The sequence below is a fragment of the Coturnix japonica genome, chromosome 6, assembly GCF_001577835.2.
Source record: "Coturnix japonica isolate 7356 chromosome 6, Coturnix japonica 2.1, whole genome shotgun sequence".
Lineage (NCBI taxonomy): Eukaryota > Metazoa > Chordata > Aves > Galliformes > Phasianidae > Coturnix > Coturnix japonica.
The window spans coordinates 20,571,182-20,595,916 of NC_029521.1; the positions used below are offsets into that span (position 1 = coordinate 20,571,182).

At 48.3% G+C, this 24,735-nt stretch overlaps 2 protein-coding genes across 9 annotated transcripts in view; one reads left to right on the plus strand and one right to left on the minus strand.

Annotated features, from left to right (window-relative positions):
* Positions 1 to 13,115, plus strand: part of CNNM2 (cyclin and CBS domain divalent metal cation transport mediator 2) — a 93,348-nt gene extending 80,233 nt beyond the window's left edge. For 2 of the 4 annotated variants that reach the window (XM_015866921.2, XM_015866919.2), the window contains 4 exons: positions 740 to 833; positions 3,196 to 3,261; positions 6,103 to 6,287; positions 6,664 to 13,115. In XM_015866921.2, the coding sequence (XP_015722407.1) occupies positions 740 to 833; positions 3,196 to 3,261; positions 6,103 to 6,287; positions 6,664 to 6,873 (555 nt within the window). In that variant the 3' untranslated portion in view covers positions 6,874 to 13,115. The other 2 variants (XM_032445543.1, XM_015866920.2) reach the window with 2 other exon arrangements.
* A 1,141-nt stretch (positions 13,116 to 14,256) lies between these two features.
* The window catches only part of NT5C2 (5'-nucleotidase, cytosolic II), a 51,792-nt gene continuing 41,313 nt past the window's right edge, over positions 14,257 to 24,735 (minus strand). For all 5 annotated transcript variants that reach the window (XM_015866923.1, XM_015866924.2, XM_015866925.2 and 2 more), the window contains 14 exons: positions 24,461 to 24,556; positions 23,334 to 23,425; positions 23,102 to 23,159; positions 22,289 to 22,382; positions 21,259 to 21,312; positions 20,162 to 20,245; positions 19,465 to 19,506; positions 18,849 to 18,956; positions 18,606 to 18,672; positions 17,824 to 17,994; positions 17,035 to 17,086; positions 16,726 to 16,786; positions 16,004 to 16,180; positions 14,257 to 15,887 (listed from right to left, as the gene is read on the minus strand). In XM_015866923.1, the coding sequence (XP_015722409.1) occupies positions 15,630 to 15,887; positions 16,004 to 16,180; positions 16,726 to 16,786; positions 17,035 to 17,086; positions 17,824 to 17,994; positions 18,606 to 18,672; positions 18,849 to 18,956; positions 19,465 to 19,506; positions 20,162 to 20,245; positions 21,259 to 21,312; positions 22,289 to 22,382; positions 23,102 to 23,159; positions 23,334 to 23,425; positions 24,461 to 24,556 (1,414 nt within the window). In that variant the 3' untranslated portion in view covers positions 14,257 to 15,629. The remainder of the gene's footprint in view (positions 15,888 to 16,003; positions 16,181 to 16,725; positions 16,787 to 17,034; positions 17,087 to 17,823; positions 17,995 to 18,605; positions 18,673 to 18,848; positions 18,957 to 19,464; positions 19,507 to 20,161; positions 20,246 to 21,258; positions 21,313 to 22,288; positions 22,383 to 23,101; positions 23,160 to 23,333; positions 23,426 to 24,460; positions 24,557 to 24,735) is intronic.

Below are 24,735 nucleotides of genomic sequence, written 5' to 3' on the forward strand. Positions count from 1 at the left end.
GGATATTTACTGCTACATTTGATATTGTAGTTTCTCTTCTAGAGTTGTTTGTATGATATCAGTATCTGTTGTTAAATGTTTGGTACAGACCACATCAGAAATGGGTACATTGTGTGGTAGGGTGGTGTGGAGCCTGGGAAGCTCTGAGGGTTTTTCTAAACAAGATCCTTCTCTTTTTGCAGAGTCTTAATTTCAGGGTGCTGGAATATGTAAAAGTGCCAGAAACCAACAAAATCAAAATAGCCCCAGGATTGCTGCATCAGGAATAAGGGCCTTGATTCTGTGGGAATCTCATCGGGGAAAACAAATTCCATCTGAGATGTTGTCTTCCATCTCCATTTCCCATATTCATGTTAGAAAGGACTTGATGTGAATGTGAGCCATGCCCTCAAATGGCTTCTCAAGACCCCAGATGACTGGGTGCATACAAACCTCTTGTGATATTGGCTGAGGACAGGCAGTCTGTCCGCCCTTGGATCATGTCAGTAGTACCATCTCTGTGACCCTACTCTCCCTGCAGGGACTTACAGGCACAGGGACCCAAGGGCCAGAATTGCCCAGGACAAGTATGTTCTTTCCCCCAGGGTCTGTCCCTTTTCAGGCATCATTACAAACTGCAGGGACCATGACACTACTTAGCACAGTCAGGAAGGACTGGCTACTAGGGCTGAAGTCTGGTCTTGTGCCTCAGGACCTATGGTCCCTTTTAATTGCAGCTCTCTGTCCTTTTCCTTAACAGGGGAAGGTGGAAGTGGAGGCTGGGAAGGAGGGGATGAAGTTTGAAGCTGGTGCTTTTTCCTACTATGGGGTGATGGCCCTCACAGCATCACCAGGTATGTCCTCTTACCTTCTGCTTCTGAAATACACTTGTGCACAAGTCTGTCTGCTGGTGTGTGTTTGTGAGGGGAGCATGCAGGGCATCCCCCCATGCCATCCTGTGGGCTGATGGAAGCAACACTATACTGCAAGAGGAACCCCTTGCCTGACACAACAGCCCAGTGGCAGTGCTGGTTCTGACATCCAAACAAGCAGCCAGCAGTGGCTGGTGGCTCCTGCAGGATGCACACATTGGCCTTAGCAAAGGAGGTACTGGGCACTGGAGGAGAGCTTTGTGGTTCTTTTCATTGTGGCGCAACGTTGAATTATTGAGAATAGATAATTAGTAGCACAGGGACATCTAGTGGTCTAATGTACAAACAACCTGCTAGTTTGGATATGGTTTGCTTTACTATTCATTGTTTCTAAAGCCATTCTGAGGGAAATGAGGGCAGTGGAACAAGGAATATAAAGGTTGTGCCTGTCAGCTTATGCAGAGATATAGCTGAGAGATCAGCAAAGGAATAGGCTGAGATGTGAGCAAGTCTCCAGCACATAAATATTAGCTGCACAGCCCAGCATCTCACAGACACGGGTCAGGGGTTTGCCTTACAGTCAACCAGGAGTTTGCTCCCTTGCTCCAATGGGTGATGCCCTGCTGTCCACCGCACTCACTGGGGTGTCTGCATGTGCGTTTCAGTGCCAGCAGCATCTCCTTGTAGATGATGAAGATCTGAGAGTTGGGTTGGCATCTCAGCCCTGGTAGAAGAGCTGGGTGTTAGTGCTGGCAGTAGCCACGTGCTCAGTTGATCTCTTCAAGGAGGGTTTCTCATGCCAATATCACCACTTGCATAGAGGCACCACAGGTTGTTGTTCACTTGGGAGGCAGTTTGTTTTAGTAATAAGTTAATGGGAACTCTACACGAATGCTTATGTATGTAGATGTACACTAGTGGATGGCTTTGGAATGAAATTTATTTTGTAAGTTATGCGTATTGCCACATTAAACTGTACAACCATCAGCAGCTCCTGTGGATGTTTGAGCTCTGTGTTGCCACTGTATGAGTCTTGCACTGACTCCTTTCTTGTTAGGAGCTCAGGAAGGAGTCGTTCTTAAGTATATGCACTTTAATCAATCTTGCTTATACCTTTTGAGGCTTGACAAATTTGAAATGTGCAGACATTGAGAGGATTTTATCTGTGCAGTGACAGCAGTGTTCATAATGAATTGCATGTAATGTGTACAGCTGTGTCATACCCTTGCTGTTCGTTCAGCATTGAAGCTTAGCTTTTGCACTGTGGGCCAGACACAGAGCTGGATTAGGCATGAGCACTTCTGTCCTATCACACCTACGCCTGGAAGTGATTAATGGCGTCTCTGTTTGGCCAGCATTGCTCAGTTTGAATGTTCTCATGTTTCTGTTTTTCCCATGTTGCTAATTCCACAATCACACCAGTTACCCCAATTCCTGTGAGATCAAACGATCTCCCCTTTCCCGCCTCTGCCCTGGAATCCCTCTCGGATTTGTTGTGTCAAACTCAAGCACATACATGATTTTACATTACACTTGACCACCCTTGGATTTGTTTACCTTCAGCTGCTTGTGCCAGTAGCAAACCCTCCTTTTTTGCTGGCTTTTTCCCCAGGTCTTAGAGGAGTTGCAACACCGTGAGATTTCTGTTAGGTTGAGCTCGTAAAAATAAAAGTAATTCTTATTGCTTTGAGTATGTGTGAAAGGCCTTACAAACAATGGAAAGCTCCTGTTCTTCCCTGTCTCCTGGTGGGATGTCACATAGCTGCTCTCTCCATCTGGAATATGAAGCCAATAACAGGAATTTTAACAACAGAACAGTGTAACTTTCCTTAATGAATAACTGGAGGTGTAATTGTCAGTACCATACCCATTCTGGTAGGGATGAGCTTGGAGAATCACAGCCTTGATTGACATTTTACTGAAAACTTGAACTGCAAAATGTCTTTTGGATTTATTTTTATTTTATTCTCATAAGGAACTGCACCCATGAAAGCTTTCTGGCTTCTTCTGACTCTGCCTACCAGGGTGGGCACCACTGTTCCTTTTGAACCATTTGAATAGTGAGCATACTCTGATGGATTCTATGCTGGATGACCATTCAAATTAGCAAGTGAAAACCATTTCACTGTAATTCCACAGTCTCATTGTTTGGTTCATTCCTAAAATTGTTCAGTTGTCTTCTTTGATTTGTTTCAGTTTGGTTTTTAACCCTTTACTTTTCCACAGTTGATTTGCACTTCTGGTTTTAGTTCTTCAGTATGTGAACTGGCTCCCTCCCCTGTCGAGTGTGGATAGCTGCCACCCTTCTGGTCGTGATCTCATCCTTTTTCTCTCCCTCTTCTAGTTCCCTTGTCCCTGTCTCGTACCTTTGTTGTCAGCAGAACAGAGTTGTTAGCAGCAGGTTCTCCAGGTAAATCCGCATGCTTCTATTTTCACCATTCTTGTGACTGCCCTGATACCATAACAAGTCAGCTGCAGTCTGTATTTATCTGACCCCTTTGCTCGTTAGGGAGAAGTCCAGCACAGAATTATGCCTCACAGGTAGGTATCCTGAACTTGTGTTTGTGACAACTGGTAGCGACGTGATGGAGTCGTCCGAATGGGAAGAACTAAAACCATGTTTAAAAAAATATATTTGTTAATGTGTTCAGATTTCTTGTATGTGAACTGGTGGGAGATTAGGATGGGAGGTTTTAAAAGAAGATTTTCTCCCCCAAGATGAGGTTTAAGAACTGAAAAATTTCCTGAAGAAAATGCATTTGGCAAAGGGGGATGTGTGCTGCTGCACTGCATTAAGAGGAGAACTTACATGAAAGAATTCCTACATTCTCTTATGGGTAAATTCTATGGTTTGAAACCATTTCAAGTGCTCAAAAACTTTAAATTTTCTTTCACTGAGATTAATGCTGTGATAATGTACTGAGTGGGTGGATTTGCAATGGAATGTGCAGGAAGGCTGTGGGAGCTCCTGCGGGGTTTTTGGTTCCCATTTTGCTTAAGACCTTTCCTTGATGAATGACCAAATTGATTGGCACAGAAATCCCTTTGGAGAGCAGAGACCGAGGAGAGAATAAATTGTTGGGTCAAAATGAGCTCTGAAATGTGGTTGAAAACTTGGGAATTGGGAAAGAACCGAACTTTGCAGATATTGCATTCAGAGTAGCTGAGAAAGATGGAAACCCATCAGGAAAGTGTGTAGGAGCAGCAGAATCCTACAAGAGTTTGGGCTGATGAAATGGTGTTTCCTGGACGTAAATTGATAGATACATTTAACGATATTGAATGTAATGATGTGATGGGGATATCGGAGTGAAACACGTAACCATCAGTACGTGTCAGGCATTTCATAGATTTCCACTCTCTGCTCCCTGTATTTTCTCTTCTTTTTTCAGCTTTGAAAATGTCTCTCGCCGTCAGTCCCTAAATTAAGGCACACTCACAATGAACTATGGAATAAACTATTGCTCATTGCCCTGCAGGGGATTTTTTCCTGCTCTTTTAAGGTTTCCTGCTGCTAAGCTTGAAAGAAGCAGGGAGAAATATAATCTTTCTTTAATTAAAGCACCTGATGGCTTTCTCTTAAGCTCAGTGGCATATCTTTTTTTTTTTCTTTAGCTTAGTTCTTTAATTTTGCTAGGTCTTCCTTCCTTTTCCATATATTTTTCCTGTTTCTGTTCTATAAGTAAGCAAACACCTTGCACATACAAGTTGTTTCCAATAAAAATGCCAAGCTTATTTTCCTCGTTTTTTTTTCCCCTCCAAATAACAATAATAAAAACCAGATTAATAATGGAAAATGGGAAGAATCTCTTTAGAAAGGAGCCGGTGTGGTGAGTCTGCTCACTGTGACAGTGTGGTTCTTGTTCCATTGAACCCAACACCTTTTGGTGGGTCCTTCTAAGAAAGTTCCTCTCATTGAACCCCATGTTATGAGATCCACAGTGTGCTTGCACTGATGTTTGCCTTGAGGTTTGTGCTCTTGGCATCTTCAGTACTTAAAGGTGAGGAGAACCTGGGTAGGAAGGATCTATGCAGGTGTTGGCTGGGCACTGCTCAGCAACCACAGACCTGTGTGCTGTGCCTTCTGCCACCCACTCTTCCTGTACCCCCCCCTTCTTTAATAACTTCTCCCTTCTCATCTTGTACGTGATTCCAAAAGCAATGTCCTTACCCTCAGATTTTCAGTAGTCTCACTTCTTTGTTCTGTCTTTTTGTCCTTTTCTTTTCCTGTATGTGCTTTGTCATGGAGCTGCCTGTCCTTCCTCCTTTCTATCAGTAACACACCACGAGACACCTGGGCACAGCTTGCTGTGGCTTTGGAGATGGAGGGTGGGTGTGGAGGGAAACCATGTGGGGCTCTGAGCGCTTCCCTCTGTGCCCATCCTTGGAGTTACCATAAGGTTGGATGTAGAGACACAGAGCAAGCTGCATCTATTTGCCAGGGAGAGATGTTTATTTTTAAGACCATTTTGTAGGTAAAGGAATCTTTAAAACTGCAAAACACAAGTGATACTGTTGCTGATGTGCTGAAAGGGCTTTGTATCTTAAGGTGATTAGAAAGTAACCTTTCAGCTGAGAATGGGGACCACACGGGGAGTGGTGCAGGTGGTGTCAATTAGTGCTTGGGCTGAAGGGGTAACATTTAGCTGCAGTAACTCACCAGTCCCCACGTGCATGTGAGGAGAAACCCATCTGCAGAAGGGCTTGAGAACTCCTTTAGGATGTATTTCTGCATGTCCTCTGGGTGGACATGGGTGGAAGCTGAGGATGCGAAATGCCTGTGACCAGTCATACTCCTAAGGGATAGCTGGGGGATTTTCAAGTGAAAGCCTGCAGTGTGTATGAAAAGTTTGATATGGAATTACAACTATAAATGGTTAAGAAAAAAGATCTGTCAAGTGTGGTTGGACTACAAAGAGCTCCTATAAGGAAGCTGAGAGAAGCTGCCTTTCTCTGATGGCCACCACTCATCAGTGGAAGCGCTGTGAGCAGGTGTGGGCAGGGCACGTCCATTGTAGCACAGACAGAACCAGGTTTGTTTGAATCGTGCTCAGTGACATCCACCACCAGCTCTGGATTCAAAAATGTGCTCTTGTTCTGGACCATTTCATTTAGCTGCATGTCAGTTATGAGTAGGCCAACTATTTGGTGATCTGTTTCACACTGCAATTTCTTGTGGCCCTTTGAAACTGGTGACTTGAAGTATTTTCTCCTTGATGTAAGAAGCCTGTTGCTCTTGCCTGTTTCCCAGCTGAAAACAAGTCTCCACCTCGACCCTGCGGCTTGAATCACTCAGACTCTTTAAACCGAGGTGATCGCATCGATGCGGTGACACCAACGTTAGGGAGCAGCAACAACCAGCTGAATGCATCCTTCCTGCAAGTGTACGTTCCAGACTACTCAGTGAAAGCACTCACAGACATTCAGTTTGTCAAGGTAGGAAAAAAGCTGGGGAGCCTGGGGGGGAGAGATTCCTCTAGACTCCTTGTGACCTCAACTTCTGTCAAAGTTAATTCAGTATTGAAAGTAGGAAATAGGATAGAAATACTGGAATGCTAAATCAATTGTTTCACATCTACAGGTAGCCACATTTTAAGAAGAGGGTACTGTCTTGTGTTCAGAACTTGGCAAATGGAAATGTACTGATCAGTGGTTCAGGGATGTTAGTAGAAGTGGAGTCGATGCCAGGTGAACAGGAGTTGAAGTGTGATCATCTGGAAAGGGGGGGGTTCTTCGTTTTCCTGTGGTGTCCTGTGAGAGACACACGAGCTTGACTGGCCCTTTCTGTTCCTTCCTTCTGTGCCCTGAGCAGATCTCAAGACAGCAGTACCAAAATGCCCTGATGGCATCCCGGATGGACAAAACACCTCAGTCCTCGGACAGTGAAAACACTAAAATCGAACTGACTCTTACGGAGCTGCATGACGGTTTGCCGGATGAGACAGCAAACCTGCTGAACGAACAGAACTGTGTGACTCACAACAAGCCCAACCACAGTATGCACAGTGAAGGAGCCATCTAGGAGCTGACTCCCCGCAACCCACCCATCCCATCTCCTCAGCAGGACCAGCCCTCGCTCCTTCCTGTCTCCTCCCCAAGTGTGACACCGTTAGTACGTGCTTGCGACACTGAGCTGCATCCAGTGTTCTGAGACCAAAGACTTTTGCGTCCGTTGTGGGAGCAAGAAGAGGAAGAAACAGGAAGAAAGGAGCAAAGAGCAAGACAGAGAGACTGAAGCCCCAAGTGTACTTTGGGAATGGTGAGCCACCCTTGAGAACAATGATAATACTTCTCGCAAAGTAGAATCGTGTTTATTTTTTATCTGTATTTTTGATCCTCGTTGGGTTTTTCCTCCTCAGACACATCTGGAGAAGTTTAAAAACTGCTCCGGTTATTTTTTCAAGAGAGATCATGTTTTTGAAGAGTATTTTGCAGAGTTTTAAATTGTTTCTGTCCCTCCCCAACCTCAAATAGGCTCCGTCGTGGTTTTGTGCGTTGGCTCTGATGTCCTTAGGCCTCTTTTCACCTCTCTCTGTTCCTTTTTGTTGCCACGTCGAAGAAGTTAGTAACTGGTACTTGTATGTATTTGTGTCCTAAGAATGAGTGAGCGAGCTTCAAGGAACCTCTGGTTTCAGCCTCCTGGAGGATCACGGGATGAGTATTATTCCATTCTTGCAGTAAAGTTTCAGGGAAGGAGCAGTTGTTTTAATGTTTAATGATCTCTCAAATTTCAGAAGGTTTATCTGTAAAACAGGCAGACGCGTTGTTATTCTCTACAGCTTTGTGACCTCCGAAAACTTGGTGTACGTTGAAGATGATTCTGGGGGGATGGACTCACTCAATTAGCAAAGCTGTGGTCTCGTGAGATGAAAGCTGGGTGTAATGTTCAATACCAAAGTCACCGGGTGGTTTTCTGTTGACACTCCTGACAATGGCTTGGTGAAGTGATGCGTGCGCCCAAAACCAACTAACTTTTAAGCACCCACGTGTTGTAGTGGTCTGTACACCGTTACCTCGGCCAGGGGCAGATTGCAGTGTTTGTTAGTAACAGCGTACAGCAGTCCTTATCCCTCCCTCAGATCACTAGTGTTAACACAAAAGATGCTGCTACAGTTATGCCCAAAGTACATCCTCCAGGTGACAGAAAACCTCGGCCAGCACAAGGACAGCTCTGCTGAGGAGTTGGGACCATCCTGTCCTCTCCAGGAACTGATGACAACTTTCCAGACATGAGTGTATTGCACTTCAGGGATTCAGAGAGGTTCATTCCCAGGCTGTTCCCAGCCACGTTCCTTCCAGTGGGTGGTTTCGGTGCATTTCCTTCTCTCTGGCCCCTTTTAACAGCCATTTTAGGGGTGACCGTGGTAGCAGAGCAGGGAGCCTCCTGCCCAGGTGCCATCGTTGTGGGGCAGCAGGAGCCAGGTCCTCCACCCCAAAGCCTGAACGCAGCCTGGGTGCAGCAAGGGGCACCTGTGGCAGTTGTGCGTTGCATGTTCCCCAGTCCTATGAATGGAGCTTAAGTCTTCAAATGGAAGAAAACAAAACAAAACAAAAACATTCCCCCCTCCTTATCCTCTCCCGTTCCAGTGCTGTCTCAAACAAAATGTGAACGTTGCCCTCAGTATTAATGCAAGCAGAAACCAATAAACCAGGCATTGTGATTTCTCTGTTCCAAGCCCCTGATTATGTAGCATCTCCTTTCCTTACTTTGCACCCAGATAGTCTCCCCTGACCCCCAGAGAAGCCCCAAATGCAACTGCCAGAGCTCTGTGCCTACCTGAGTTAGAGGTGCCCCCCTCAGCGCCCTTGGTGAATGTCAGCTGGAAAGGCAAAACACTGCAGCAGCAACTCCCTGCAGGAAACAGGTTGTGCAGCCCTGGGGCAGGCTTGGGGCCACAAAGCAAGGCCCCGAGGCTTAACTCCTTTATCAGCTTTGTATTAGCACGTTCTGGGTCCTGTCTAAAAGCCACCACTCTGAGGCGCCCCACACTGCACCAAGAGCTGTCAGTGTTGCACCTTTCTCCCAGAGCAAAGCGTTGAGATGTGGCGGTGTTTGCCTTGGCACGGTGAGCCCCTTGCTGTGCTGCTGTTCCTATAAGTGTTACTGAATGTAAAGGTTTGTTGGAAGTGACCGACACGGTGGTGAACCTGAGATGCAGTATCTGTTCTGTAAAGCCTGCCAAAGGAGGGGAGGCTCAAAGTGGGAGGCTGCCCACTGGGTGTGAGTTCTGCTGCTTATGGCAGGTGATGGATTTGTTGGAGTGTCTGTTTCCATTCAAAAACAACAACAAAAAAACCCAAAAAAGCCAAAATTTCCTACCAAAGCCTTATGATCCCAAAGGAAATACCTCCTGCTTCAGCCCATGCTGCACTGATCACAAATTTCCAGGCCCTTTATTTTGTATTTTTTGCATGACTTTTTCATCATATACGCAGATCTGATCATGGAAAGTGAAATGATTTCCAGAAAACTAGTTGTTTGTAGATGTGTTCCGTATGGAAATTATGTGCCTGACCCAGAGGGGTTGGGAGCTGCTACTATAAATTAGCTTGAAGTGCAAGGCATGGTCCGCACAGCGGAGGGGAAGGAATCCTATCTCCCTGTTCTCAGGGGATTTGCAGTCTTACTGCTCCACAAAGGCAAAGGGTTCCCAGCCCTGTGCTAGCAGCCAGCACAAGCAGAGGAGCCCCGTTCATCTCAGATAGCTCTGGAGCTCGGCTCTCCCCACCAGGGTGGAAAAGCTGTGGCTCTGAGCAGTGCCAGCACTGGGTCAGGTTACCCAGGCTCACTGCTGGCTTCTTTGTTCAGGTGGGCTCAGATGCCACAACCTGTGCCACTTGTGGTGGAGCAGCAGGTCAGTGCGGTGGCTTGGGGCACTGGTGGTGGCTTTGGGAGTTGTTGGGCTTGGCCTCAGACCTCGGCAAGGCTTTGGCTTTCAGAAAGGATACTGCACCTTCCCGTGTCAGCTCTGCTGCCACCGAGCTCACTGTGTCTGTCATGGGGCGGGTGGCAGCCTGGGGGCCGGGAGGGCATCTGGCCATGGTTTCTACTGTCAATACAATTTTGCACAAAGAGTTCTTTGAAGTGACATTTTAAACACTAATATCTTAAATGCACAACTGTGAATTATAACTTTTACACTCCTGTTGGTTGAATTTCCTTTAAAGAAATGAACCTGAATCTGTTGTAACTATGATTTTATTTTATTTTATTTTATTTTTTAAATTCTGTGTATTGCCAAATCTTTGTAAAGAGTGAAGGAATGTTCTTGCTTTCCAATGAGAATCATTCTCCAAACGAGACTGGCTCTGGTGACATGGAGATCATACGAAGCATGTGGCTGAGCACAGAGGGGCTCGGGTGGGCACAGTGAGACACCTTGGCCTCTGGAGCTGATGGAGTGCTCTGGTTCGTCCCCTTGCTTGGACTCCAGCTCGTCTGTTGTCCCCAGGGCTCAGGATGAGGTTTCCCAGGGGTGAGAGCTCGGGGGCAGGCCATGCCCTGGCGGTGCCACCAGCAGCTCCTGTCCTCCCCACGGCTTCCCTCCCCTGCTCCAGCCGTGCCCCAGCTGTGTCCCTGCTGCCCCTCGTGCTTTTGGTGCCCTGACACACACACATGGCGCTGCTCTGGACCCCCCTGCGTGGGGCTGAGGCCTGCAGGCCTTGGGCTGCACTCCACAGTCTGTCCCCCCTCTCTTCTACACTTATCCCTTCCTCACTGTAGGGTTATTATCACTTTTTATTCTTCTTTTCTTTAAGTGCCTTTTTGAGTGGGTGGAGCAGGCACCTGCAGGAAGCTCAGCTGCCCGTGACACCCACGGACACATCGCCCTGTGCTGCTCCCCAGCTGCAGGCCCAGTTCCAGAGGTGAGGTTGGCACTGGTGGGACTCTGGCCCAGTTCAGCTCAGAGGAAAGGAAACCAGAGGCGGCTCTGTGAGGGGCTGCCCCCCAGCGAACATCCTGTGTAAGTACCCCGTCCTAAGGAGAGCACGGCCACCTTCTCCAGGACTGCTTGGGATGTACATCTTCCTTGTGCTGAAATTGGCTGTAGAGATCGTTCCCACATGAAAGATGTATCATGTTTTATATGCTGTCTAATACACGTCTGTGGTTTTAAAACCAGTGCCTATGTACCAGTTGTTGCATTATCCAATGTCTGGATTGCCAGTAGGAAGCTGGGGCTGGCGGGTGGGGAGCAATCTGTAGTGAGAGAGATAGTGCCAAAGAAGTGCCTGGTTCATGGATACTGAGGGTTAATTGTTGCTGAACCAACAATCTTAACAAATGGGAGTGGAAACCAGACGTCATTGCACAGCATTGAAGAGGGAGCAGCCTTCATCCTGACCTGATGCAGAGGACAAGCCCTGCACTGCTCTCCAGTGTCCTCGGTCCATCAGCTGCAGGGCCCTGCACTGTGACCCCCAACACAGCACCAGCACAGGGGGACACAGACCTGCTCGGTGTTCTGCTCTCATCCTGGAGCTTGTCCTCCTGGTCCTCTGTTTCCAATTCCATGGCCTTGTGCTAGAGGCTGTGCCCAGCTGAGGGGACACGGCTGCCTGCTGCAGATCCACAGTGGGACGGCTGAGCTTCTCAGGTTGGATTTGTGTAGCTGCCGTTGTGTTAGGAGGTGGATGTGGGCCCTGGGCATGTTCCCCAGAGCAGGCCTGGGTGCAGGTGGTGAAGGAAAGGTTTCATGGGTCAGTAGCATCAAACTCTACCAAAGTGACATTGTCCTTTTTGTTATCCTTGTGTCAGACTATAGAGGTTTTGCACCTTGCAGATAAGGTACTTGAGCTACTGCTTTTCTGGTTACAGTTGAAAAATGTTGTGATCTCTCCTGAGGTTTTCCTTCGGGTACTGGTTTCCTTCAAGTAGGGCCAATAATGGAGTCCTCCAGAGCTCAGTTCCTGAGCACTTCTCTTTTAGTCTTTCCCCCAGGTGGGCTTGGGCTGAGGGGGCAGAGCAGGGCATGCAGCAAAAGCTGTGGTAGCTCCAGTGCTCAGGAAGTGGCTTTGATGTTTCTATGATCATCTGTTCTCCCCCCCAAATCAGGACAGGAGTTGGCTGAGCAGTAGGGTTGGTTGGGGAGGAAGGGCTCATCCCAGCACTCAGTGCTTGGAGGAGGGGTCTGGCATCGCCTTTCTGCTGTTTGGAGACCACAGAACTTTATAAAAGGAAGTTTTGATCCTCTGGGGTTGGCTGTTGAACCCAGTCCCTCTGAATTCGAGTGAGAGAACTCTGGGGGTCAGACGAGCAGCCAAAGGCCTTTTGTTGGATGTGCCAATACTGAAGGAATGCCTTCGGGTTTTGTCCAAAGACCATTGTGGGAGTACGGCAGGGCTCCTGGTGACTGCTCTGCAGCCAGGCCTGGATCCGCTTTACCTGCTATGGGTGCTCTGTGTGCCCTCAGCTTTGCACCTGGATGCCAAACAGATTGAATCCAAAATCTCAAATACTTGAGGGCACCTTCCTGTGTCACCGGGAAACCACACCGAGCTGCTTCTCTGCAGCCAGTGGGCTCTGAAACCAAACCTTTCTCCTGCATTTGGGAGCATGGCACAAAGCCTCAGCCCGGCTGAGCCCAGCGCTCCCCTGGTCTCTCACGTCCCATTGCCCATCACACGTGGTCTGTGCTGGTTGTATCATATTGTACATTATGTCGGGTCTCCGGAGTTGTAGTGTTCTGACTACAGTGTTTCCATGCGTGTACATAAACCCGAGTAAGCACAACCGAAATCGTGAATGAAGTGTATACGTTTCATATACTGATTGTCATACAAATGAATTTTATAATTATTTCTAATTTTGTTGTAGATTTCCAACCTTTCCTATTTATTTTGTACCTGATTTATTTGTATATGTTGTGATTTTGTTTAAAAGCGTTTTGTTTATTTCTGTTCTTCTAGATAAATGATGATTTTGTTTCTGTTGGACATTGCGGTTTATGCATTTTTCCCTCCTCCGTTCCTCCCCCCTATTCCAAAGGGCCGGCTCTTGGCATGTGGGTGGGGGGATGATGGTGGTGACCCCAGCCCCAGCTCTCTGCTGACCAGGAATTGCTGTTGGCACCGGGCAGTCTTTACCTCCTCAGCAGTAGTTGGGAGCCACAAAGAAGCCAGATCCTGTAGGGCCAGGTTGTGTTCTTTGCATTGGAGTCTGGGGGCCATCCATTTGTGGGGGGGGATGAAGGGGCAAAGGCAGCGGTGCCTCAATGCTGATGGCCTTTTTCTTCCTCTAATAAAAGTCCCTTATTTACAACACACTTGCCATACATCACATTTGTTTGTTGGGAAGCGGGAACACCATCTGCTTGGCCCTACCCCATCCCCAGTGTGTGTCATGCAGGGTCTTGGTGTGGCCAGACTGAGAGTGTAAGGGAGAGGCCGGGGAATGGGAATGGGTTTGTCTGCCCCATCCTGGTGTAGGAAGGGCCTGGCTGCATCGCTGCCAAGCAGTGCCTAGAAGTCAGCAGAAAAAGGGTTTTTATTGACTGTGAGACTGTGGCTTTTCTCCTGCCCTGTAGTGTGACTGTCTGGGACAGTGCTGGCAGCACCCAGGATGCGCCCAGCATCTCTACATGTGTTCTTTGGAGCAGCAGCTGTGGGATTCCAGCACCGAGGGCCAGGTCACTGCGAGCAGCTCATGAGGACTGGCAGACCCACAGGTCGGTGCTGGTAGAGAGACCCCTGGGCATGGCACAGGACTGACAGCTGCTGCTTGTTGGACAGTCCTGATGGCAGCTGTGTTGGCTGTTGTGTGCTGTCTGAAATTCTTTACTCAGAGGGAGTTGAGGCCCTGGCTCTGCTGCACAGGGAGCTGTGGGTGCCCCATCGCTGGAGGTGCCCAAGGCTGGTTTGGATGAGGCCCTGAGCAGCCTGAGTTGGTGGGGGGCTCCCAGCTCACGACAGCAGGGTGGGACCGGTTGGGCTTTAAGATCCTCTCTAACCCAATGGTTCTGTGATTCAGAGCCCCATAAGGTGGGATGAGGGAGAAGGCCTGGCAGGCTCTGCCTCTGCTTTCCCACCGGTGAGGGCCAGATACCTTCCATTGCTCCAGCCTTTCAACATCTCCCTGTCACAGGCAGAAATAGCCCTGGGCTGGAAGCGAGCTATTTGTGGGACTACAGAGGCAGAAGGAATGTGCAATGCCCCCCACACAGCCCTGCTCACAGCCTCGCGCCTCGTCCAGCTGCTGAGCTAAAGCCTGAAGAATCCAAGTGGCTGCTTGGAGAAATGGTCATACATAGCAAATCCCAGCACGGCCTCCAGTGCGAGGATGCAGGGCTGGCTCTGGCACTCCCCTCCAGCTGGGGCTGTTTCCCACCCGCTGTCCCCCCACACCAACTGCTGCCCAGTGCCAGCCACCCCCCAGCCCAGCACCGTGCCACACTGCACCAGGCACTTCTTAGAAACATCACTGTTTATTGACTTGAAGAACTGCCACTTCAGTAGCAGCGTTTCCTGCTCAGAGGGTGGTGGTGTGCATTATTTTTATTTTCTCCTAAGGTACTTTAAAATGGGGGGAAAAAAAGAAAAAAAAGAAGATTAAATGCGCTTATGGTACTGAAACAGCAGTCAAATTCATTACAAGAGGCTCCCACTGTAATCCCTTCACATGTGAACGGCACAGGCTGCACTCAGGGAAGCTGCACCCACAACACAAAGAAAGACCAGCGATGGCAGAGCTGCACCATCAGCCACACAACCAGTTCCCACATGGCAGCCGTGAGTCACCCCTCAGCCAGGACGTGGCCCTCGCTGTGCTCCACACCGGGCCAAAGGCAATGGAGCTGTGGGCGGATGAGGGCCTCCTGCAGCACTGTGGCTTATGCTGTTTCCTATTGCAGGCAGAGCTGCGTGGCCCCGCAGCACCCTGGAAGACCGGGCCCTTCACCGTGGCTGGTTTTGTCTTTGGGACACTGAGCAGACAGAAGGGTCAGGAACAGGCAGTGAGGAAGACAAGCTGACTAATGTAATGCTAAAGCGGTAGCTTGAAGCTGTGGGGTTAATATTTACTGTTGGAAGTACAGGAGCTGAGTTGAGAATCACAGCGTGCGGCTCCGCTGTTTGGGAAACGTGCTGGCAGTCAGGCACTGAATGCTGCTGATGGAAGAGAGTGTGAAGCAGAGGGAGGGGACAACACCGCCTACAAACCAAAATGTGTACAGCTGCAAAATGCACCTAAGGGCCGAAATCCTGCTGCTATCTGTGGTGGACGGAGGAACTGAACCATTCACAGGGAGACTCCTGCAAGCAGGGGTGGACGTGGAGCTGGAAGCCACAGCAGCGCCCTGGCTAACGTGGCGGGGGTGCTTTGAGTGCAGGAGAGCAAAGGGTGGCAACCCAAACAGCAGGAGTTGGATTGTTGCATCTCCTGCAGGGCTCAGCAAATCCCTTCCTCCTCCACGTGAATGTAACAAATGGCAAAAACCGTTTACAGGACATCGTTCGAATGGAAACACATCATGGGAAAGGAAAAGTCATGCAGCATCCCCGAATGGAACGGGAGCAGCATTACAGCACGGGCGGGCGCTGCCATCTGACCGCACCACCCAGGCAGATCCATCAGCTCGTTGAACCGTCTGCAGAACTGAAAACAAAGGTTTCCTCCTGATTAGTGTTAATTTGTTGAAAGTTTCCGGCCGCTCTCAAAATGTGCCTTTGCAGGAATCACACACCCCCAACCCATCACCCCAAGGGCCCCAACATAGGAATCTGCTCCTGATCACTGCTAGAGTCATGGTTTATCTTCAGAAATGCTTTACTTTTTCCTTCTTATTCTTCTTCCTCCTCCTCCTCTTCCTCCTCCTCTTCCTCTTCCTCATCTTCATCTTCATCGTGGCAGTGTGTGATTTCCTGAGGTGCCTGAGGGAAGAGGTTGGGCGGTTTGATCTCGCTGATGGAGCGGGTCAGTTGGTGCCGCTTGTAGTCGGAATCTTTAAAATCCACCGAGGTGCGATTGCGCGTGGCCATGGGTGACTCCTTCTCGTTGATGTCAACGTGTGTGTGCTCTACCGTGGACTCGTGTGGCATCTAAAGGTGTAAGAGAGGAGATGGCGAGGCAACCAGAGCGCAAGGCCCAGCACATGCCACGCCGTCCTCCCAGTGCTGCCAGCTCGTGGGTGTGCTCCCCAGCATCTGCAACTCACCAGGACGTGGGCGGCTCTGAAGAGGTAGCTGAAGGGGTAGTAAAGGAGGTTGATGAAGGAGGCTGCATAGAGGTCGGCGTAGCGCATCACCTGGCTGGCAAACAGTGTCTGCCGGGAGCCGCTGCGGAAGAGGCTCCCCATCATCCCGTAGCACATGTCCATGTCATGGGTCACTTTCTACAAGCAAAGGGCAGGTTAAATCCTGGCCTGGGCACATGGCAGCACAGAGCTGACCCTGCCTCAGCATCGTTGAGGGCTGGGGGCTACGTGAAGCCTGCGAGGATCTCCAGTGAGCTTTTGTGTGCTCTTATCCCAAGGCATCAAAGCACAGCTGGGCCCCAGCTAACAGAAAGGAAGGCAGCAGCGGCACCAGGGCCAGCACCCGCCCCAGGCTGGGACCTCGAACACAGGGCTGCCTGAACCAGAGGCTGCGGCCCCTCCAGGCACACAGCAGCACCCTGCTCTGTAGCAGCGAGCACTGTAAGCAGGTGCTACATACACGAGGAAGGAGACCCTATTCCAGACCAGGCTGCCTTTCAGGAGTGCCAGTGACACCAGTGAGCTGGGAAGCTCCTCCGTTTGCGTCCACAGACAGAACGGCTTTGCCAAGCCTGCCTTGCCCACCCAAAGGCAAAGCAAAGCATTTCAGGGCTGAGCAGTGGGTCGGGTTGTCAAGCCCTTTGGGATCCAAAAGGATGAGAAGGGATTTTTATGATTGGTACCTTAATGCGTCTCTGGATGGAGCTGATGTCAGGGCGTTCATTGCTGCTACTGTCCAGATGCCTAGTTACAGGCGAGAAGGTAAATACATGCTGTGAAAAGCCTTTCAGAACCAGATGTTGTGGGATGGGGGCTTAGGGAGGGAGGCTGGTCTGGAGGGGAAGGCTGGTCTCAGGGGAGGAACCCAGGCCTGAGGCAAAGCTCTGGCAGCAGTGCTGCCAACCCAACCCCAAGGGTTCACCAGAGCCACGCATTAGCTGTCGCTAGGCTGGGAGAGGCAGCAGTACACTTGTCAGTGTTTGAACACTCACTTGTATAACTCAGCCAAGAAGATGTCCAGGCTCTGCAGCTCTTCAAAAAGGGCTGGATAATCCAGAAAAGAAAGGGGGAAAAGGTAAGTTTAACCTCAAAATGAAAAAGCTGAAAGCAAATGCACCATCCTGCCCAGGTGGTTGTGGTGGGGCATGTAGTTTGTCACAGCCACTGTGCAGGGAGGTGGTTTGATTGTGCTCTATGCCATCAAGAGAGCTCTGGGCTTAGTTTCTGGTTGCCACTTTAGTTTTTGAGGCTGAACCTTCACAGCCCTCACAGAAACCTTCCAACCAGTCATGGGACAATGTGCATAACCCCCAAACCGACTCACACATCAGTATGCAAACGTGGGAGAAAGGCAGTAGTGCTCAAGGATGGGAAACAGCACTTTGGCAGCAGAAAGAGGAGAAGGAGGAGGAAGGAAGAGGAAGTGGCTGGTAAGCAGGGATTCCCTGCAGGCTGGAGAGTAGTCATGGCTCGGGTGACACAGGGACAAAAAAAAGGGCTGTCTTGTTAGATACTTTCTACTAGACAAGCCATGGCTCTACAGAGACAAGAGGGAGAGGAGTGCTGGGGACTGATGAGCTCAACCCAAAACAAAGCAGCAGCAGCTTCTCCCCTGGCCAAGTCAAGGCTGGGGTGATCACAGGCAAATGACCTGGGACCCTGTGAGCAACCCAGCTGCTTCACCAACACCCCATCCCTGGGAAAAAGGATCTAAGGGGGGTTTAGGAGAAAGGTTACAAGATGGAGTGATCCCCCCCGGTGCCCCCTTGCCCCCTGCTGACCACTTTTGTCAGTCCAGACGTGTAGTTCCTGTGCCAGCTCAGGGATCACCAGGAAGGTCCTCCAGCCCTGTCGCTTCTTGGATTTGAGGATGTCTCCGAAGATGTGGTCTCCAATGTACAGAATATCCTTCCCTTTAGCCCCCAGCAGGTCACAGACTGTGTCTGAGGAGCCTGAAACAAAGAACAGAATGGCTTGGAATGAGGAGCTAAAGGGAAATGCAGGGCTTCGTCCTGAGGATCAGAGTTAGGGATGCAACTGCTTCATTTTCCTCCCAGAAATCTCCAGCTGCTAAACTTAACAGGGCACTGCACTCACCTTCCCTTGGAATATAAACACACCTTCATACAAGTGTATCAGCAAAGGGACCTTGTAGCCTCCTGGCCATGTAACAGTGATGGAGCCAAGGGCATTATGGACAGCCCTGTGCAGCCATTGCATTTCCCTGTTGCAGCCACTCTGTGCAGCATTCCCAGCTGTCAGCTGTCCCCACTGCTGCCAACGAGACCAGCTGCATCTCTCCCCACTCCCAGCCCTGCAGTGGCATTTCCCAGGCCCTTCCTGGCAAGGAAGGGAAGGGCCTTGAGGAACAGCTCCCTTTCTTCTCAGCTCTGAGCAGCAATAGTGACAGAGGGTTTTTTTGGTGCAGAAGGCACAGAATGATGTGTTTCACATCACAGCCCTGCCTAGATTCTGGCATAACACCCAGCCACCCTGCATGAGTGGATGAAGGCCACCAGGGCATGTCAGAGCCACTTCACAGGACAAGAATTGTTTGCCTCACCTCCCGAATACACGATGCCGTGCTGCAGTGGGCCAGTGTAGGTACCGATCTTCAGCTTCCCAGTCACCTGAAGGAGGAGATACTGCATTAGTAAAGAACAGCTGATGCTCTGAGTCTTTTCTGTCCTATTCTTTCTTTACTCTCTTTCTAGGGCAAGTCCAGCCTGAACACTGCACTGCCCATTCCCAAGAGACTGCATGTGAGCCCCTGCAGCCTTTGAGGTGCCCTCTGTGTGGTGCTCACCGTGTCCACCTGCCGCAGCACAGTGCCTTCCCCAAAGAAGAGGGGTTTCCGTGCATCCACCAGGATCAGGTCAAAGTAGGATTGCCAAGGCCGATGGGCACTGCCAGGCTGCAAAAGCAAAAACAAAGCCTAGAACTGGGCACCACATAAACAATCACATGGAATTTAACTGGAGCGTCACTGCCCACAGCCAGAATCTTTTACACAGCTGGTCCATCAGATGCACCAATTCTCTCGGTTCAAGCCTCTGCGGCACAATCCATCTGCTGTTTTACACAACTCCTTCCCTTCCATCAAGACATTATTTAACAAACCGCTGTATAAGATTAAGAAGAAATCTGGCTGTAAAATGCCACAGCTAAAATGCATTAATGCTAAAATAATGTTATCACTAACACAGATTATTGTTTGAGACTAGATGATGCCTCTTTTCTCTTTGTTATATTGTATTTGCTTTGATCCTATTCAAATAGGGCGCTAAACAGCAAGCGTATTTTAACCAGATTAAAGCAACTAATCCCATGCAGCTGATGAAGCAGGATTAAAATGCTTGCCAGCTACACAGATAATTAGGCACATCAACTCCTTTTGGAACTGGAATCTAGAAACCACATACCTTTGGTCCGTGTGGAAAGTCAAACAAGTAAGTCATAATTTTCTGAAAGACAGAAAGTATTCAAAGATGCATTTTTTAATGCAGTTTAGTTAATAAAAACATATTTTCCTGCTCTTGTCTTTTCAGGCTACAAAGCTTTATTTTCAGCATTTACAGGAAAGTCAGACTAAGATTTGGAGGCAGAATGAATGGATTGACTTAAAGTAAAAGGAAATATAATCAACAGACACATCTGCCTCAGGAATCTGCACACTGCTTCAGCTGTATCTTGCAATGCTTTCTAATGGCATGTGATTCTACACTTTAGCAGTGTGGCAACAAGCTGACATTCAGCAGCACAGCACACAGCCTGCTCTGGCTCCTGGCCCTCTCCAAGATCATGGGTTTGGTGACCTCTCCCTACTAAGAACTGTCTCACTTGGAAGAGCAGATTACCACTTTTTCTTTCACCTTCTTAATTGCTGAGAAACAGAGGCACAAAGCGACTTAAGCCAGGCCTACCCCAGGTCAGTAGCAGAGCCAGGACTATAAAAGAGAAATCTCACCACCTAATTGGCATTCACCACTAAATCATCCCAGCTCAGAAAGCACCCAGTTCCCCACCAATTCCCTACTATCCTGCCAAATCCCATACACTAGGTGGTTGGCTTTTGTTCATTCCGTTACATACTGATGCACCAGTTCACACAGCACTTACATCTGTGTATTTGTAGTCGCTGTTTGTCACAAGAAACACCTTCCCAACTTCGTTCATGCGGCTCAGCAGCAGTGGCAGCTTCCCCTGCAAGTCAGAGGACAGAACAGTCAGACACGGAGACACAGAGCTACACCATGGGCATAAAACACAGCTCAGCTGTGATCCCATCAGACAAAACAAAGAAAGCACTGCTACCACCACCCCCCAGCCCCGGATCACCTCCCAAAATGGGCCCACAGGAGGTGAAATCTGAGCTCGCGTGAGCCACGAGTTGAAGTGTGTTACGATTCCAACCTCAAATTAGGGAGAATTTATTCCTGGAGCTATTTTTATGGAATCGTAAATCTCAGGGCTGTTGCCGTAAGAGCTGATGACCTCGCAGGACGGTTTCCTAAGAATTTTGCAGGCATGTAACTAGAAACAAGGTTAACTGCTTTAAAACGGTATTGCACCACCAAAGGAGAAGCCCCAGAGAGCGTTTAAACGGAATAATAATTATAAAATGATGGGTCCGCAGGGGCCCTGCACATTGCAGAGGGTGAATGTAAGGGGGCCACCGGAGCTTGCTCAGCTAGATGTGCTGAGCACATGCTTTGAGGCTTATCAAAGTACTGGGCTTTGGTGAGTCTCTCAGGATTTTCCCCTCAATCTGTCATTGTAATAGAGGTGTAAAGCTTTTGCTGGATGGTGGAGGAATACTTCTGTTTCAATGATGCTCATCTGTTACTTTTAGAAAGAGTTCTGCAGCAGAGGATTGCTTGGGCAGAGAAAATGGGGGCAAGGGACTATACAGCTGCTTTGAGCACCAAAAGAAACAGCGTAAGCCTGGCCAGCATGTCCACCTGTGTCCCATGATAAAGTTTCCTCTGGCTTTTATATTTTACGTGAAAAACGCGCGCGTGAATACGAAATCACGTGGATCACTGGCTCAGAATAAAGGCTGCGTCCGAACTTTCCACTTTGTCTTTGGTTATTACAATGGAAATCACAGCGTTATCTGTTTTGTGATGTAGTAAAGCAAATCAGCGTATTTCCTTCTTGCCTGCTTACTCAGTACAGAATGTCACGTAGCACAAGTGAAGCAACTTCTCACTTACATCTTTCACCACATACTTCTCCAGATTCTCAAGGGTCTTCTCCTTGAGCGATCCCTGAAATAGAAACAACAGAATCCAGTGAGGTGATGGAAACTTACGATGTAAGAGACATCAAAGTAATGCCAACTTTCACACTTCAAAATGCTGTGAAAGTACAAACCAGGGCGAATCTGAACCAGTGACTCTAGAGATGAGAGGCTTTGAGTAGCAGGGACCATCACAAACTCTGTGATCCATCGATTCCCTCACCATGGTAAATAATCCACTTCAACAGCATTTTAACCCTTTCAGAAGGGAATACAATAGAAACAAACAAAAAATAGATTTGCCATAGCAAACAAGACAGTCAACGACCTGTCTCCAACACTGACCACCATAGTGGCTGACTGCAACACGTATCATATAACATTGCATAAGGAAAGAAAAACAGATTCCCAACTTCTGCATGACTCAAACAACCACAACTGTGAGCAGAGATGTCCTGTGACAGTTCCCCATCCCACCCCAGCAGACCTCTTGAATGAGGAAGAACAAGAAGATCAGGTCCTGGACAATGTATTAATGCTCACAAGATCTACATTCTAAATTTGCACACAGGTGTGCTGAAGAATGGCTTCCTCTCTGATGAAATCTGTTTAATGCAGATAGCTTTTAGACAACATAAGATAGCACCACTGGGACATATTTACAATAAAAATGCTTTTTTTTCTTTTTTTTTTTTTTAAATAGTGACAACGTGCAAGTTGTGAACTGTAAGTGCAAATATCCTCATGGCAGCACATTCTAAAACCCATCAATTATAGCAAGGAAGCAGAGTCTAGGCACAACAAAACGAAATAGGAAGCCAGCAGAGATACACTGCAGTGCCAATACCTTGACTCCCTCGCATAAAACTGCAGTTCATTATTTGCTCACTAGGTGGCAAAGCAAGGCCCTTGCCCAAAAGCAGAATATCTTAACTGAAGAGTTACAAACCAGTCCCTCTAACTCATTTATGACTATGGATGTCTCGAGGAGTTCTTGCAGTCACCTTGTAATGAACCCAGTCAACAGCATCTCTGACATCTTGGAACATACTCCTGAATGACATGAAGAGGTCTCCATCTTTAAACCCTGTTTCACAGCTGTGGAGAGACAGAGGAGAGGTTGCAGTGGCCAATTGCAGGTTCAAAACGTATGGAGCATTTTTATCTTACCACACTCATTTCTTATCGACTCCTTTACTGCAGCAATGGATACACTACATGACTAAACTTTTCCAGCCACAAAGCATGCAAAAATGACCCATTATATAAGTCAGCTGCACAGTAGTGCTCTGACTTGCAGCTTTTTGTTTTTATGTTTTTATCTATTTGAAAGCAAGGAAAATACATACATTGCTGAAACAGCCTTTTAAACTACACTGAATATCTGAATAATTCAGTTTTTGATTACACAAAGTTCTCAATTATAACTTGTGGTAACTGGCTGAGGAAACTTAGCCTCTCAGTTACCTGCTCAAACATGGATCCAAAGGACACGGGTTGAAAATGAGCTGTGCAGTGGCTGTAATCACTCTTTAATATGTATGTGGCCTTAGAAACTGTCCCAAATACCTGTGTCAGCCACTACAGCATGCCCTGTGAAGGAGACCCACATAACCAGTCTCAGTCAGTTCATCCCTCTCATCAGCACTAAATTCATTTAATATCAAGAGATTAAGAGGTCTGAATGTTTCTCCACTGAAACCACCTGAGAGGTCTTCAGAGATACTAACAGCAGGTGCATCTGTATTATATATATTGCATTTTAGAACAATAATCTTACAGTATTATCAGCGTGTGTAACCAGAGGGGACACATACCTAGTGTACCGGTCACAGTTAGTAAAGAAATCCACGAGGCAAGCCAGCAGGTAGGTCTCTGCAAAGAAGCAAAGCAAGACTTTAAAACAAGGATAACACCACGCAGCTAAATCTGGGCCCTGTGCCTGAAAGAAGAAAGTCCATGCAAAAACAAATAAATCAAACAGCTGAGTAAGGCATTAGCAAAGCTTTACAGGCTTCAAAGATACAGGGACAGTCATATGGGACTCACCTGGTAGATTGAACAATGTGTTCAGAATGTAAAACCTATCTGTGTCATCCCTCTGGATAAATTTGTTCGGATATTGATCCCGTGTTTCAGGCCTGAGAACAGATAAGGTGGAGAAGAATGAAGCCACAAAACATACTGTGGATACAGTACGCTGACCGGCAGAACATGGGTTTAGTAGGGTCCATTAGCAAGTAGTATCTCTGTGCTTTAACCAACACCCAGCTTTCCTACGTGCACAGCACCCACCGCATGTCACTGTCACTGTGCTGGCTGCGGCAGCACCGGGCACAGAGCCCTCATCCTGAGTCAGCATAAGAGCCAAGCCCCCAGAGGGAAACCATGGTCAGGAGTCCACAACTCGACCTTAAGCCCCATGCTGCTGGCTATGGGTATGCCTTACATCATCTGCACTTTCATTGTTTGCTTATCTTAAACTTTCCCCCACTTTCCATGTGCTGCTGAACACCCCTCTGAGCAGCTTCCCGCAGGGCAGTACAGGGCTGTGCTGCAGGAGCCTTGCCTGGGCCCTGCTGCAATTAACCAGCAGGGTGGTGATGATTAAAGTCACTCAGTTGTTCTTGTTTCCTTCATTTCTGGAGCTTCAGAAGATCACCTTTGACTCGAGGAGGAACTTGACTGCACTCATAAGGTCTTTTATAAAATGTTCACCTCCTGCTGCAGGGACTTACATGCCTACAATGACAGGCTCATCACCTTGATGCTGGCCCGTGCTTGCCTTCCATTCCTCTGCCTTGCAGGTAGGAGGGGATTTGCTGGGATACATCAGGCTTGCAGCACTGCAGCCCCCTCTGCTTCCCTAAGCACCTTCTCTGGGGCACAAGGAAAGCAAGCAGATGGAAAAAGGTGCAGGAAATGGCACATGATCCATCACAGAACCTAGAATCATAGGGGTTAGAAGTGACCTCTGGAGATCAGCAGAGTTTCCTTACAGCAGGTTGAGCAGGAAAGCATCCAGGCAGGCCTTGCATAAAGACTTCTGGCTGCCTCTGACCTTGGGCCCTTGAATTTTCTTAGACGCAGCATCGGAAGTCTTCACAAGTCCTTATGCAATAGATGCCCTACAGATCACATTAAGTCAGAAAGAGCGGTCAAGAGTAAGCACTCACCCTCTGAGGAAATTAAAGCCGTGTGCACACACCAGGAGGTTTCCATAGGCATCGACTTTCAGCAAGTTTCCATAGTGGGTATCAAACACCAGGCCTCTGTTAAGAAAGCGATTAATGATATGAAGCAGAGAACAGAGAAAGAGGTGACCATTTCAACACCAGTTCTTTTCAACCCAGCTCTAGAGCAGCTGTCTCGCTTGGCAGAAGGCATATGACCAAAGCTGCTTTTATTGCGCAGATGGAAGCTCACTTTTTACCTGGGTGCAGGTATTCAA